At 35.2% G+C, this 15,885-nt stretch overlaps 1 protein-coding gene across 1 annotated transcript; it reads left to right on the forward strand.

Moving 5' to 3' along the window:
* Nucleotides 1-4,831: 4,831 nt before the first annotated feature.
* Nucleotides 4,832-15,265, forward strand: LOC137940271 (V-type proton ATPase catalytic subunit A). The gene is made up of 20 exons (XM_068785222.1): nt 4,832-5,154; nt 6,469-6,595; nt 6,822-6,877; nt 6,958-7,014; nt 7,347-7,458; nt 7,577-7,614; nt 7,733-7,834; nt 8,797-8,853; nt 8,965-9,036; nt 9,147-9,248; nt 9,369-9,431; nt 9,586-9,718; nt 10,400-10,506; nt 11,672-11,866; nt 11,989-12,075; nt 12,177-12,281; nt 12,538-12,635; nt 12,729-12,807; nt 12,918-13,006; nt 14,876-15,265. Exons 1-20 carry the CDS (start codon nt 5,077-5,079, stop codon nt 14,988-14,990), a joined length of 1,872 nt encoding a protein of 623 aa, XP_068641323.1. The 5' UTR covers nt 4,832-5,076; the 3' UTR covers nt 14,991-15,265.
* Nucleotides 15,266-15,885: the final 620 nt, after the last annotated feature.

Here is a 15,885-nt window from a genome sequence, read left to right on the forward strand (position 1 = left end):
AATTATTTTCAGAAACAGCTCGATTCCAGAAAAAACTTACTTTCTTCTCAGACGTCAAGCAAGAGGAAGTCTCGAATTGGGTTAGAGCAGTAACTGGAAAACAAATATGTACGAAAGCTCTCATAGAATGACAACAAAGAGAAAACGGAAGCCCAATAAAAGAAAACCTGCGAGTGGAACGACAATCTAACGTTAACTTGAGTTCGTTCTCTTACATTCAGTCTCTTGTTAATCGAGGAAGTCATTCATACTCTTGCTTCAGTTTGTTTGTCTCGATTCTGTTTCTGTTTTCAGTTTTCTTTCTGTTTCCTTCTGCACATAAAACATGGATCGATCATGTTCGAGAACTCTTTCAAAGCCGATTTTCTTTGTATCTTTTTCTTTTTTCTAACTCTGATGTTGCAATTTTCTTCCCATCGCTCAAAGCTGAGTGATTAAAATTAAAGTTAAAAAAAAATACAAAAAATTAATGATGAAATCCATGAGTCATAATAATGCGGAAATGATGACCAAAAAAATTCAAATAATTATAAAAGTGAAAGACTTAGGGGGGGTTAGTCCAAAATGAACCAGAATGAATTACTCCCGCATTACTTAGTTCATTAGATTAAGTTGTTAACTTGAAGCCGAAGATGAAGATCAGCCGCATTATGCCGTTCATCAGTTTATGTCGTTAGTGGAGCATCGGACTTCATGTCATATGGAAGTTGGGGATGAAACGGAACATCATCTCCACGTTATAAAAAATGGAAAGTGGTTTCCAACCCTTTTTGCGAATCATCCGAATGAAGGAAACGCGGGGGTTCGAACCCTCGACGTTTATTTTATTTTGTTTCCCTCTCTCTCCTCGCAACCCCCTCTCTTCTCATTTTCATTTTTTTCTCCCTCTCTCGTCTCCATGCGCCCCCAACGTCTATGCTCCCTCTCTTCTCTCAGACTCTCCTCTCCAGCCTCTGTCTCTGCTCCCTCTCTTCCCCGGCCTCCGTCTCTCGGACTCGCCCTCTCTCCCGCACCCCCTCTCTTGTCTCTGTGCCTCCCTCTCTTCTCTCAGACTCACTCTTCGTTTTTCTCTCTCGCTTCTCCCTCTCTCTTATCCCTCTCAACGTAAGAGAGGGAAAAGAGAGAGAAAAAAGTGAGAGAGAAAAATGGAGAGCGAGTCGTCCAAGAGAAGAGAGGGAGGCACAGAAATGAGAGAGGGAGTGCGAGTCCGAGAGACGGAGGCCGAAGCCGAGAGTCCGAGAGCAGCGATATGGGGGACGCAGGGAGACGAGAGAGGAGGTGCGGGAGAGAGGGAGGAAAAAAGGGAAATGAGGATGCACGAGAGAGAGGGAAAAAAAAAAAAACCAAACTGCTCGCGTCCTTCATCTCGAAGAAGATCAAAAATGGTCTTCGACAAGATGAAGAATTTTAAAACGTTGAAGGATCGCTTCATCCCCAACATCTAGATGAAATGTCATCTGCGCTTCACTAACGACTTTAACTGATGAAGGGCGTCATGCGGTTGATCTTCATCTCGAACTTCAAGTTGACTAAGCCCCCTTTAGTGTAGAATAAAATCCACTTCTTTTGAATCACGTCAGGTAATTGAATCAGGCAAAAATCAAGGAAAGTTGATTCAAATTTTTTTTCCGAATCATTAACATGAAGTGTGGGACTCGCGTTTCTCCCTTCCCCCCCCCCCCCCCCCTTCGCGAAAAAATTTCCTCATGCTCGGCCTTCATCCCCCATTTTTTTTTCTCTTCTCCCTCTCGGCCTCCCAACCTCTCTTCTCTCTCGGCGTGCTGTCGGATAGCCACCTCCGTCGCCGTTGCCCGCTAGCCCGTCGTAGTCTCCCGCCATTATCAACGCTGAGGAAGACGACGTGCGCCGTGAGGAAGACAAAGTTTAATTTTTCCTAAGTTAGGAAAAATTAAACCAATGTTATAAAAATAATAATCTATATATTTTTATTTATAAGATAATTATTTGTATTTATTAAATATATTTATTTTATAATTATTTTATTAAATTAGTGATTTAATAGTCATAATTAAAATATTTTTAAAATAAATATTTGATAAATTGTTTTGGTTTAATTATCCCATTGCTATAATTAATTAAACCAAATGTTTAAATATTTTTGACAATATATTATTAATTAATAATACATAAAAATATATATTATGTTATTGATAAAATAATATATATATATATATATATATATTATTCATTTTTTATTACTGTATTAAATTAGTGGTTTTTAATGTTAAAATATATCTTATGATATTAAGAAATAATTTATTTATTTATTATATTCACTTATGTTATTTTTTAATTTTATTTATTTATTTTTAATAATTTATTCTAGTCACACGTAATTATTATATTAATTTATAATAAACTATAATCATTAAGTAATATAATATAGTTTTTCATTAATTAGGACATTAATATATTTTAATATTACACGTTAAATCACTTATAAGTATAGTAACCATGTTTATTTTGGTTAATTATCTGTTTAGGTATATGTTCAATTTAAGTATATTATAAAAGGTTACTCATTCTCTTGTTTATATCATACTTTTCATTTGGGGACACTAACACTGGAATCTATTTTCCAGTGCACTTGAACTCGTCTACACTAGCACCCAAGGATGAGTTGAAATTGAATCAATTCATTTAAGATAAATTGAATTATTCACTTCATTTCAAACTCATTGTGGACAACCCCCCCTTAGATGAGGATGGGAATCGGATCAAGTTTTGAAGGGAACCACTAAGGACTAGGTTTAGTTTTACCTTAGGTGTTGAGAATGAGAGAAAAAAAACTGTCAAATTTCGAGTTTTAGGGTGGGTTTTTGCAGGGATTCAATAACCCCAAGTATACAGTCACATAAATTTATAACAACTAATTAGGATTCCAACCTAGACCCATAAAAGATATTTTAGTAACAAAATAAAATACAAAAGCATAAACCAACAAAGGTATTTCAACAATTCACTAGGCTAAACAAGCCTAGATCCATAAAGGAATTTTCACTAGTCAACTAAGGCCTGGCTAGTGCTCTTGGCTGGAAATTTATATCCCAAGAAAAACTAAAAATATTTTTCCTAGGATACACATTTTCAAAAACCTTGAGATAAAATTCTATTAGTGCCTATTAGGAAATTACATGGAAAGTCTTAGAAAATAAACTTGTTAGTGTTTTTTTTCAGTGAAATAAATAAAAAATAATAATTAATCTCATACTTTACTATACTTGTTCGATAAATTTTCAGTAAAATAAATTGTCAAATAGAAAATTCTCATGAAAAACTGCCTTGTGCTGAAAGCATTACAACATAAATTGTCAAATACTTGGCAAAAAAAAATCATATTGTTTTCCAACCCATCTTAGTTGTAAAATTTTACCAAGAAAATTATATGATTTTTCCAGATAAGAATTTCCATCTAGAAAAGTGTTTATAGGAAAAATGAGGTATTAATTGTCTCTGAAAACATATTTTTACTGAAAAGGTACTACAAGGCTTAAGAGACACAAGTCTAGATCCACAAGGGATTTTCAATAGTTCATTAGACTACACAACCTAAATCCAAGAAAAAAAATATTGACTACAAACTAAGTTGCATAGCCAGTAATTACAAAAGGATTTTTAGTAGCTCACTAGGCTACACAAAGCTTGACCCATAGAGGGATTTTCAACGGTTCATCTTCCATCACAACAACTTTCCCAATAAGGGAATGTCTTTCCTAAAAACGCTTGACCAAATTCTTATAAGCGTAAATTTCTTACACCTATGCCCATAAATAATGCCTCTAAACAAGCAAATTTTACAATATAAACACAAACAAAGATTACACACATTCGACAATACATAAAAGTGATATGCAATTCAAAGTAGGCAAAACTCAATTGATTTCAAAGTTCAAGCATAATTTGCAAACCAATATAAAGATTTCAAAGTATAAGTTCAATTTTCAATAGCTCAGAAACAAAAATTAGTTTGGAAAGTAGCGGTCTAAAATAATTTATTAAACTACATAAATGATTTTAAAGTTGAAGGCATAAGCTAAAAATCATCTAAGTACTCTTAAAAATTCCAAAATAAGTGTTCTATAATACTCAAGTTTCTCTAGAGAAGTTCAATCAATGGAAAATATGAAACTCAAGGCTCAAGAATAGTTGAAGGATTACAAATGCTTGTTCATAGGGAAATTTTCTAATATTTGTGCCATCTTTGGTGGAGAAAGTATTTTCCTATTGATTCTTATTAATTTCTCTAAGGGAATTTATTCCAAAAGAAAAAGTTTCTTATGAGAAAATTAGCCAAAGTTCAAATGGTCCATTGGTGAAAGGCCAATCCTTGTAAATATGCTTACTTACCCTAGGTGAAGGACAGCGTACAAAAGGGGCTCTTATGTCATTTCGTGAGGACGATCTTCCTCCTGGGAACGTGCAGCCAAAAAGTTTGGCAGAAGTATACGTTGCAATTTCGCCACGTTCACGAGCTGGAAATCTTCGGCGAAAAGTACTCTATGAATTGACGAAAACACCCTCAGATTTAATAAATTTGCGTTACTTATGTTCCAGTTCATATTTTACTCATTTTCGTTTAAAAATGTTAACATTAAATCAACATTTATGATTTATAAACAAACCAACATTTTGTCACATGGTGGGCAATGTCGGACATTTCCATACGAAGCATCCCACGAATCGGGTAAGATACCATTTTTATTTGGACCAAAATACCCCGGAATCTTACAAACGGAGGCCGAGCCAATCTGATGCATTCTTACATAATCAGTCAATCATAGATGAGGGGAAAAATGGAGAATTACAGAAAAATAAAAAATCCCTATTTAAGGTCCGCATAAGTTCTTCTGGTTTTTCTCCTCTGTAGCTCTTGTGGATCTTGGCCCTATCTGACCTTCGAATCCTCACTCTTTACAAAACCCTAAGCTCCTTAAACCGTAGTACTGTTGAGATCTTTCTTAGTTTCTCCATTTTGACTATAAGATCGGCACCAGATCTCCGAATTGCTGTAGGTGATCGTTAGATCCTGATTTTGTTATTTTGCCTCACGTCAAAATGCCTGGGGCGTACGGAGACCGATTGACCACGTTTGAGGATTCGGAGAAGGAGAGTGAATACGGATATGTTAGGAAGGTATTTGCCGTGTTGTTTATGTGCCAGTTAGTATTATCGGCTGAATTTGGTGGATTTTAACGTTTTTTTCAACCATTTCATTTTATTTCGATGTTATGCTTTTTCAGCGGTTTTAGCCGGATTCAGCTGTTAATGTGATTGAACGTGAGCTTTAAGAGGATTATGCAGTTTTAACTAACAGTCGATTTTTTTCTATTGATCTGCTGGTGTCTTTTATTCCTATAATCTCCATTCCTCTTAGCTTCGGAGGTAAAAGTGATAACATTGTTGAATTCAGTTCTTTGAATGCTTTCCATGGGTTTTCATGTAAATGTTTATTTCTCTACTTCTCTTGATTGCTGCACACGTAGTTATAATTAGCCGATCTTCTGTCACAAAGCTGTCAAGCTCTGCTATTGTTTATATGTTCTGCGCTATCATGTATCTGATGTAGCTTTTACGCTGTCTTCTACTGATTGATCCTCATATCCTGTCATGTTTGGAGCAGTTCAGTTTGCTTCATGAATTAATCTCTTCGTATATCAACTCGTAATATTCATTCTAGTACCGTGTAGTTTGTCATCGGTTAAACACAATGTTGTTCACATCACCTAATCTTTTTCGTCCTTTTACTTGTAATGACGATAATACCTTCTTCGTCTTAGTCTTTGCTTTACTGAGTTAGGTCGAAATACATATAACTGATTGCTAGGATTCACAGTATCTAATATGACAAAGGTTTTATGAGCTATCAACTTTCCTGTTACAACCTGTCTCCTTATCTTGCTTTGGAACTGTCAATTAAATTTTAACCAGCAGAGGAATATATTTAGTACATAATCAATATGCATAATCAATATGCTTTGTTAATCTTTCTTTCCCTTTGAAAAATGCAGAGGTGATTTTTTAAGCTGAATATTTCTTTATTTTATGCTTAATCTCTTCCAAGTTCGAAATGGTATCTCAGTTCTTATATTAGTATTTTTTTATATAATTATTTATGCTTGTGGACATCTTTTGTACTTAATGTACTTGTTTAAGCTTATTTGACATCCTGAAAGGATTACCCTATAATGTATAATCCTTACGATAGTTACAAAAGCTGAAGAAGGAAAAACAACTATTATTTCATATATTTCAAACTTCCATTAGTTAGAGGTTGAATTCCACTACTGCAACGCATAGTTTGTCTAAAAATTTGTGAGAATTATCAAAACAACTTCCTCGATTGCATATATTCCTGGATGTTGGGTGAATATTGTTATTTTATTTATCAAAAATTTGAAATGTCAACTGTTTTAACTAATACAGATTCCAAATATGCGATTTTTTTAGGTGTCAGGACCTGTTGTGGTGGCAGATGGAATGGGTGGTGCTGCTATGTATGAACTTGTTCGTGTTGGTCATGACAACCTTATAGGTGAAATTATTCGGCTGGAAGGAGATTCAGCCACAATTCAAGGTATTCAAATTTCCTGTTTTCTGCAAGTGGCCTCTGTTTTGTCTTGTTTTCTTTATTTTATTTTATTTTACTTTATTAAGTCTACTGTTGTTTTTGTTTCTTGTGGCACATAATAATATCACAGTTTCTCAAAGTGCTCTCAGTTCTTTATTTATACTATTTTTGTAAGGCCTGTGAAAAGTAAAAATTGTGCATTAAGGATATAGATTTGCTGCTTTTATGACAGTTTATGAAGAAACTGCCGGGCTAATGGTGAATGATCCTGTTTTAAGAACACGGAAGGTGCACTTAAGAGGTTTATCACTGTCTCCTTTTTGCTTTACGGCATTGGTTTAACTTCTACCTGTATATTCTTACTGCAGCCACTCTCTGTGGAGTTGGGACCTGGAATTTTGGGTAACATTTTTGATGGTATTCAGGTATGTCTAGAATTACTCTCCAGTAAACATTTCCACCAAAACTGTTTAAATTCTTGATTCGGCAAGCTTGTTTTTCGTTTTGGTATATTGTTGGCCAGGCTTTTGATCTTTTCTTTGGTAAGATAGAAATCTGAAAGTGGAAATAAATATAGCTGCATAATTCTCTGTTTTCCTTGCATAGTTTGTGAGGAAAACAAGCTTATGTAGCCCTCTACTTGACTAGGGGAAATGGATCTCTTCTATGAAATCGGTCCTCACTAGTGAAGGCTTAAGTGGCAAATGTTTACAGTTATTTCTTTTCTTGTTTAATCATTTTTCACTTTTTATTGCAGAGGCCATTGAAAACTATTGCAATTAGATCTGGTGATGTGTACATTCCTCGTGGTGTGTCTGTGCCCGCTCTTGATAAAGACACACTGTGGGAATTCAATCCTAAGAAGTTAGGTAAACTAATCAAATTAAAATGCCAGTTTCCGTCTTTCACTACGTAGCCATCTCTTGTGGAACTTGCCTGCCTTTTCCTCCTTTCAACCTGATAGGCCTTTTGCTTTGTCTGCTGTAGGAGTGGGAGATCTTCTTACCGGTGGAGATTTATATGCTGTAAGTTTTATCAAATTGTATTTATTTCCTGAAAATTTGAAGCAATTTACGCTGAGCAGCATTTCTGATGATTTGCTGACCCATACTATAATAACATGCTGATCATTTCTGCAAGCAGACTGTCTTTGAGAATAGCTTGATGCAACACCATGTTGCACTTCCTCCTGGTTCTATGGGAAAGATCGCCTATATTGCACCTGCTGGTCAATACAACCTTAAGGTTTGTGTGGTGATTGATTTTCACTTCAATATCCATCTCACATACTTGATCATGCATAAGTAATTAAGATTTTTATTGTGGCAAAAAGTAATTTAGACAGTAAAATTTTTGTGAAGCTTTCTTTTTTTATTGCATGCACCAGATTTGTAGCAGGTCCATGATGATTATGTGGTAGCATACTAGAATTGCCTTCTCTATAACGTCTATTCACCTGTAATACATTTAGTTTGCTTTAACTGTTCTAGAGCAGTTTTAATGGAGGTGTAATAGTCGGTGCTATTTCTCGATACTTAGGTAGTGCTAAAATAGGCAGGGCTTATGTGGGTGTAGGACTAAGCAGTTGTTTTGTGGATGTTTCTTATGACCTGCAGTTTCCTTTGTACCAGCCGCCCATTAAGCAGTTACATAACATATTACTCTTGTCTTCGTTCCATTGGCTTTAATCTATTTTGCAGAAAGCACCTCATGCCATAAATCTTGTTGTTAATTAAGACTAGGCCATTATCTTGCAGATGTTTCTTAGAATCTGCTGTCTCCTGAGTTGAAGTAACTCAAATTAGTCCAGTTGATTATGATGCCGTGCACTATTTATGCTCTTATCTTCATCCAGTTGGTCTGAATCCAACTTGATGCACCAGTTGTGTATGATACAGTGCACTATTTACTTGTCTTTGTTCAGTTCGCTTGAATCTAGCTTAAGAAAAATGTTTTTGCATGTTCTGATTGTCGAGTGGCACTTTGCATGCATCTTAAGTGTTAAGACATAGATATAGCTTTCTGATGCAAGAAATGGAATTTGAAATGAATATAATTTTTTTGAAATGTATTTGAAATTAATATAATTAAAATTGAGGTGCCATAAATTTGTGGCTTAAGTGTTTAACATTTAGCATTTATGATCTTGATTGAAGTTTATTTTCCCGACTAACTTAACCCAATTTTTTTTGTTCACATGTTTACAGGATACAGTGATAGAGTTGGAATTTCAAGGTGTTAAAAAGCAGTTTACAATGCTTCAGGTTCGCAATATTTTTTTACTTAGTTGTCATGCTGTTGTTGTTGCTGTAATTAACATTTTATTGGAAATTGCTATTTATAAAGTAATTAAAGTCAGTGTTTATCCTCTGCAGACTTGGCCTGTGCGAACACCCAGGCCTGTTGCATCAAAACTTGCTGCTGATACTCCTCTTTTGACAGGGCAGGTTATGCAATAAACTAAACTGTTATATGTATTTTTTCCTATGTTGTGTTTCTTTCCATGGCATTTACATTAAAGAATCTTGTCTCTGAATAAAGTTTGTCTCTTTTACAGCGTGTTCTTGATGCCCTTTTCCCTTCAGTTCTTGGCGGAACTTGTGCTATTCCCGGAGCATTTGGTTGTGGGAAGACAGTCATTAGTCAAGCTCTTTCAAAGGTAGAGATAATCATCTTTTCAGGATCTCTTTTTTTTCCTGTTTATCATGACTATCTTGAGAAATTCAGAGATTCAATATGTTTTGTTTTCTTAATTAACTGGACTGGTGGTCCTCCGCAGTATTCTAACTCTGACACAGTGGTCTATGTTGGTTGTGGGGAGCGAGGGAATGAGATGGCTGAGGTATGTCATTTTTTTTTTAATTGAGGTGTATAAACTATTAAAGAAAGTCAAGAGTACAAAAAACCTAGCTAGGAGGTACGCCATTGCTTTATCAGTTTATAATGTTTTCTTCTTTTTGGCTGTTTTTTCATGTTTTTGCGTTTTTTGGTCCCAGGTTCTTATGGATTTCCCTCAATTGACAATGACATTACCTGATGGTCGTGAGGAATCTGTCATGAAGCGCACCACTCTGGTGGCAAACACTTCTAATATGCCTGTGGCTGCTCGTGAAGCTTCTATATATACAGGTATCAATGAATCTTTTGTGTCAAAAGGATTCTTATTGTGAAAGAAGGAATTAGTTCATTTGTGTTTTGTTCTGTTAAACAAAAGTTGAGGACTTGCTTTCTGTATGATGTCTGTATGGGTTCTTTGACCTGATATTTAAAATATGGAAAAATCTAACTCGTCCTATTTGCTGCATATCTCTGGCTATCTTCTCAATGATCTGCACTCCAAAATTTTATTTTTGTTTCATTTCTTTGAAGAATAGATTACCGCAAATTGCCTGGATGGGATAACAACCATAACACTCTACAATAGTGTGGAAAAAGAAAAAATTACTTAGGGAACAACTTCTTGGTTTTGGGGATGCATGTCATCTCATGCACTTTTGTGACCTACCTTTTCTCAAATTTGATGGTTGCATGTGTGTTTTTATCTGATGTGTAAGAGCAAACAACTGGTGCCAAGGTTCATAGATTCCATGTTTCTTTGGTGGGTGCTTGTCCTTTGATGAGAAATATTTACAGAAAAAGGCCCAACTATTACAGAATACAGGTAGTGTGAAGGATCAAACTGTTTAATGTTCACCTTTCATTATCTGATGGCATTGATCCACATCTTGACCATGGAATATGGTGCTTCTGGTTGCTTTATGTATTGATTGCTATGTGTTCTTTCTTGGTTGATGTTGATTCGTTTTTCAGGTATCACAATTGCTGAATATTTCCGAGATATGGGTTACAATGTCAGCATGATGGCTGATTCTACATCTCGTTGGGCAGAAGCATTGCGTGAAATTTCTGGACGTCTGGTATTGCTTTTCAATTTTACATGATCAAGTACTCTCTTTCTTGTACAGGAAGGTGATACTGTTTATTCCATGATATCAAACCATTATCCCAGTTTATGTGTGTTTGTGTGGTCCAAGTCATGTACTATTGTAACTTGTTGTTATGGCTGAAGTAAGAGCCATTATTCCTACGAGAATCAAGTGACATTGCTTGGTTTATCTGTCTAGGCAGAAAGTGCTGGTACTTCATAATATCACAGCTCCACTTATAGGAGTAGTGGTCATCTCCATAAAAGGTGACAACAAATGTTGGATGGCGTGCAAATCTTCACCCCTATCTGTTTTATTATCTCCAAAATTATGGTCCATCTGTCGAGGATCATATAATCACATTTCATTGAATCCTCCTCCTCAAGTATACAATCAACCAAATAATGATGGTTAAACTTAGTTGTGCATATTGGTCTGCCATCTCTCTCTCTCTCTCACACACACATTATTTCTCTTTCTTTCTATTTTAACATTCTACTGGTAACTTCTTGTAGTAAAGAATGAATGGAAAGGAGTGTCATTGCTGTTAGATATTAAAATATTAAAGATGAGAATTTAGCAAATACCATTACATATTCCAAAAAATTTCTTCCACCTACGCCTAAAGTTCAACTCAACCTTTCTTTTCACATGTCTTCAACTGCTAACGAGTTGTTAATTATTTCACATGGTTGTGATTTTGGTATATCTAATATTTGATGACTTCGTGAAGACATGATTGGCTGATTCACAAATCGCTTTCTCCTTAAAATCATAAATTCCAGTTATTGCTCTCTTTTCTCAGCAGTTTTGCTAAATTGTGTCTGAGTTTCCTTCTGTTATTGTGTAAAAGAAGACACTGTCCTTGTATTGTTGTCTTAATCTCTCTGAGATCCATGGTGAAACGTTGGATATGACTATTATCTGCAATGTTCTCAATAGGTTTATCTTTCTCCTTTCTTATCATCATAATGTAATCTTGCTTGTTGATTAATTTGTTCTAATTTATTTTCTTAGTTGAAATTGCTTCTCAATGTTTGAAAAGAAAATCTTGTCTTTAATTTAATTTTACCGTCAAGAACTGAGACTTCTTGCTTAACTTACAAAATATTACTTTTGTCCATTTTGGGTACTAAAACAAAATGTTTCTGTTCAGGCTGAAATGCCAGCAGATAGTGGGTACCCAGCATATTTGGCAGCTCGTCTAGCTTCTTTCTATGAACGTGCTGGTAAGGTGAAATGTCTTGGTGGTCCTGACCGTACTGGAAGTGTTACAATTGTCGGTGCTGTTTCTCCTCCTGGAGGAGATTTCTCAGACCCTGTGACATCTGCTACTCTTGGTATTGTGCAGGTGAAGATACTTCTACTTTTGTTGTTTTTGCAGTTTTGCATCAAGCTTTTCTGTTTTTAGCATGATGAAGACTTGAATTCTTAGTTCCAGTCCAATTAAGCTTTTCTTTTGTTCTCATTTAGGTCTTTTGGGGTCTTGATAAGAAACTTGCTCAGAGGAAACACTTTCCATCTGTTAACTGGCTTATTTCTTATTCAAAGTATTCAAAGGTATGTAACTTGTAGCTGTAGCCCTGCATGATAGAAAATAGTAATATCCTGATGTCATATACATGGATATGAATTCCTCTCCTTGTTGTCATCTGTTGCAGGCCCTTGAATCTTTCTATGAACAATTTGATTCCGACTTCATTGACATCAGGACAAAAGCTCGTGAAGTGCTACAAAGAGAAGATGATCTAAATGAAATTGTTCAGGTATGTTGTGCCACCTTGAACTGTACCTTGAATGATTTGTATTTCAATTGTTCGTTACCAGGATTCTATTAGTTTTTCTGATGCTTAATTACTTGTTAATATTATATTACCTACTTTTTCTTGCACTCAGTGAAAAGTGAAAATTACCTGATTCATAATCTCTCAATTTTGTTAACCTCAATAAATAGTGAAAAAACATGATCCATTATCACTTAACTTTGTGATGACCATTTGTTGTGTCAATTTAACACTGCAGCTTGTTGGTAAAGATGCGTTAGCTGAGACAGATAAAATTATCCTAGAAACAGCCAAGCTTCTTAGGGAGGACTATCTTGCTCAAAATGCATTTACACCGTGAGTATCGATGGCTTCATCTTGGATTCAAACCATAATTATTATCTATTTTATGTGTTGCTTAATATGGGTGGTTGCTTTCTTTTGTTTCAGATACGATAAGTTCTGTCCATTCTATAAATCTGTGTGGATGATGCGTAACATTATTCATTTCAACACATTGGCTAATCAGGTGAGACTTGTAGTTAGCATTGTCGATGAAGCAAGAAATCTAAAGGTCCATTTCTTAGTTTTCAAAAAAAAAGAAAAAAAGATTGATGTTGTACTTTTCTTGATTTGCAGGCAGTGGAGCGGGGTGCTGGTGCTGATGGTCAGAAGCTTACCTACAGTATTATCAAGAACCGATTGGGTGATCTTTTCTACAGATTAGTGTAAGTTTACCCCTTATACTATTAGTAGTGATCTTTGGACTTGGAATGGAAAAAGTTATCTCAATCAACTTATCTGACTCAAAACTGACTGGAGTCATCAGTGGGTTGATTATGTTTTGGACATGATTGACCAAACATACCATCCTTCCAATTTGGGACAAAAAAGAGAGGCTAACAACTCCTTTTATACAGTAGTCAAAGGAAATATCACACGAGGCCTTTAATTTATTTTATCATTATTTAAAAATTTAATTCAATACTTCTTCTATCCCAAATCTTATTATGGTTTTTATTTTGTTTACTACGACATACTTTTAAGGTACATAACAGCATGGTATAATTACATTTTTGGTTTTGTACTCAAACATGTGTTTTTTTGGGTAATATCATAGTGATGTACCTTTTGATGTTTTATATTTTGGTAGGGTACTGGTAGGGGAGTAGGGAGTAGTTATGGATATGTATAGCTACAATGAGTAGTTTAGTATGTTGAGTCATTGGTCTAGGTGGTTTTGGATGTTTTTATTATTAATCGTTAAGAAGAGTTTTTTTTTTTAATAAATAGTAGGGACCAATCTGTGATTTTTCATGAAATGAGGAAGAGACAGCGCCCTAGAGCAAGAAAGTCACAGAAATTTACCCAAAATTATCCTAGACCAATGACTGAACCTACCCACTACTCATCATACTCCCATACATAGCCATAACTACTCTACCAGCACCATATCACTTTTATAGATGCATTTATAGACCAATCCACCTGCTTAATGGGTGGAATAGCTAGTTGAGCAGTATATCGGGACTTACTGGTAGTCAAACATTATAGAATTTCCATTGTTCTCTGTACACTTCCATAACTTCCATGAAAATCACTGCTTTTCACTTGTAATAATAATAGCTGTTTTGGATTATCCAGTTGAAAAACATTTTTCAACTAGAATTTTTTGCTTCCTTGAAAGTCGCTACCTTTTCAAATGTTTACTAAGATTATCTAGTTGAAAAATGTTTTTCAACGAGATTTTTTGCTTTTAAAAAGCCCCTAGTGAAAAATAGTTCAATTGCACTAGCATTTGGCATGAAGCATATGTAAATGACAAAGATATTTTTATGATTAATTTAGGCTATGATTGGCTTGCCTTTGTAGAGTTGCAATTTTTTTTATCTCCTTTTTGTAATTTTTTTATGTTCCTTTCTTCATTTTTATTTTTGGTTTTGTTTTTTTTTTTTTTTTATTGCTACAGCTTGACCTGATCTCACTGTCTGGTTTTGGTTCCACATCCTTCACTAGATTAACATTAGGTTGGCTTCTCATGGACTTGTTAAAATCATATTCAGCCCATTGTGATCCAAACGTTGGTTGATTTTATCCTCTTCCCAAATCTGACCCAACTTGACCCTCGCTAACCGTATTTTTTTCTTATTTACAAAATGACAAAGATGTTATTGGTAGTTTATCTGCACCCTTTACTCGATTAACATTGTGTTACCTTCTCATGGACCTATTCAAAGGGATTTTCAACCAAACGTGATCCAACTTGATGAGTAACAAAGGGTTGGCTTTTTTTCTTTTCCTATATTTTACTCAACTCGAGACATCACAAAGTGTGTTTTTATCTGTTCTTTTAAATGACTAAGGTCATTGGTATATCATTGGTATATCATCTGCAATGCGGAAGTTCATGTTTTAATGGCAATGTCTGTGAAAGCCGGTCATCGAGCATAAGATGTGTTCTTGTGTTACTAACGCTACAAATTGTTTCATTGTCTAAGTCATTGGTACTATAAAAATATCAAACTGGAGTATGCTGTTAGTATTTTAAAATCCAGGAAAAAGTGTTAAGGAATATATGGTTACTGCTGGAACTGCAGGTCTCAAAAGTTCGAGGATCCTGCCGAAGGTGAGGCTGCTCTGGTAGCCAAGTTCCAGAAACTATATGATGATCTAACTGCTGGATTCCGCAACCTTGAGGATGAAATGCGGTGATTTCCTAGTTAAAACAAGTGAGTGCTGTGCTCATTCCTGCTATGGACTCGGGCTCCTTTAATTTTTGCAGTTGCAGCAGATAACAGCAACGGCCGGCCCCTGTTGTGTTTCGTGTCCTGTAGCCTCTGCTTGCTTTCCTCTATGTATTCCAAGTAGATACAGATTGAACGCATGTTTATTTTTTATTTTTTGAAATAAGGTGTGGCGAGTTGATAGTTTTTTCGCGGCCTAGTGGCTGTTCTTTCTGAAATAAGATTTCTGTGAATTGACACCTATCTTCAGGGCGACGCGGTTGCTCTTGTAGCTTTTCCACCGCTTCTAGGTTAAAATGCGTACACTAAATATTTGTTGTGGATATCAGTGATCGGTAACTGCTGCAAATTTTGATGATAAACAGCTGTAGAAGTCAGTTGATATGGTTCTCGTTCATTTAATACTTTAAAACTCCTTCCATCTGCAGTTACTGTTATAAATTATTATTTAATTATACTTTTGAGGGTGTGTTTGTATTATCAGAAAATTATACGAATAAATAATTAGCAGAAAGTTTAACATCTGATAAAAAAATTCAGTATTTGTTTTGATTTTTGGAGATAAGAATATTTTAATTTGCGTAAACTGACCAAACAAAAGGCACAGCGTCCATCACCTTACTTCCCTAACCTGACGAGATTTCAACGAGTGAAGAGGCCTTGATAACTCAAAAATATTCACTTTTCTTTCAGCAAACACCATCTGTCCTCCTCTTCAAACTCTGTCCATCATCACAAATCGTACTTGTACTGATTTTTAAGATTCATATTAGTAACACCCCGAATGAGAAGAGAACAAGTCTTAATCTTTTTAATAGGAGCGAGAATGTCAGCAGAAATGAGTAAGGACTAAGGAGTATTCT

The sequence above is a fragment of the Aristolochia californica genome, unplaced genomic scaffold, assembly GCF_029961685.1.
Source record: "Aristolochia californica isolate CCGP_79_NKW_82.1479 unplaced genomic scaffold, dmAriCali1.0.hap1 SCAF_9, whole genome shotgun sequence".
Classification (NCBI taxonomy): domain Eukaryota; kingdom Viridiplantae; phylum Streptophyta; class Magnoliopsida; order Piperales; family Aristolochiaceae; genus Aristolochia; species Aristolochia californica.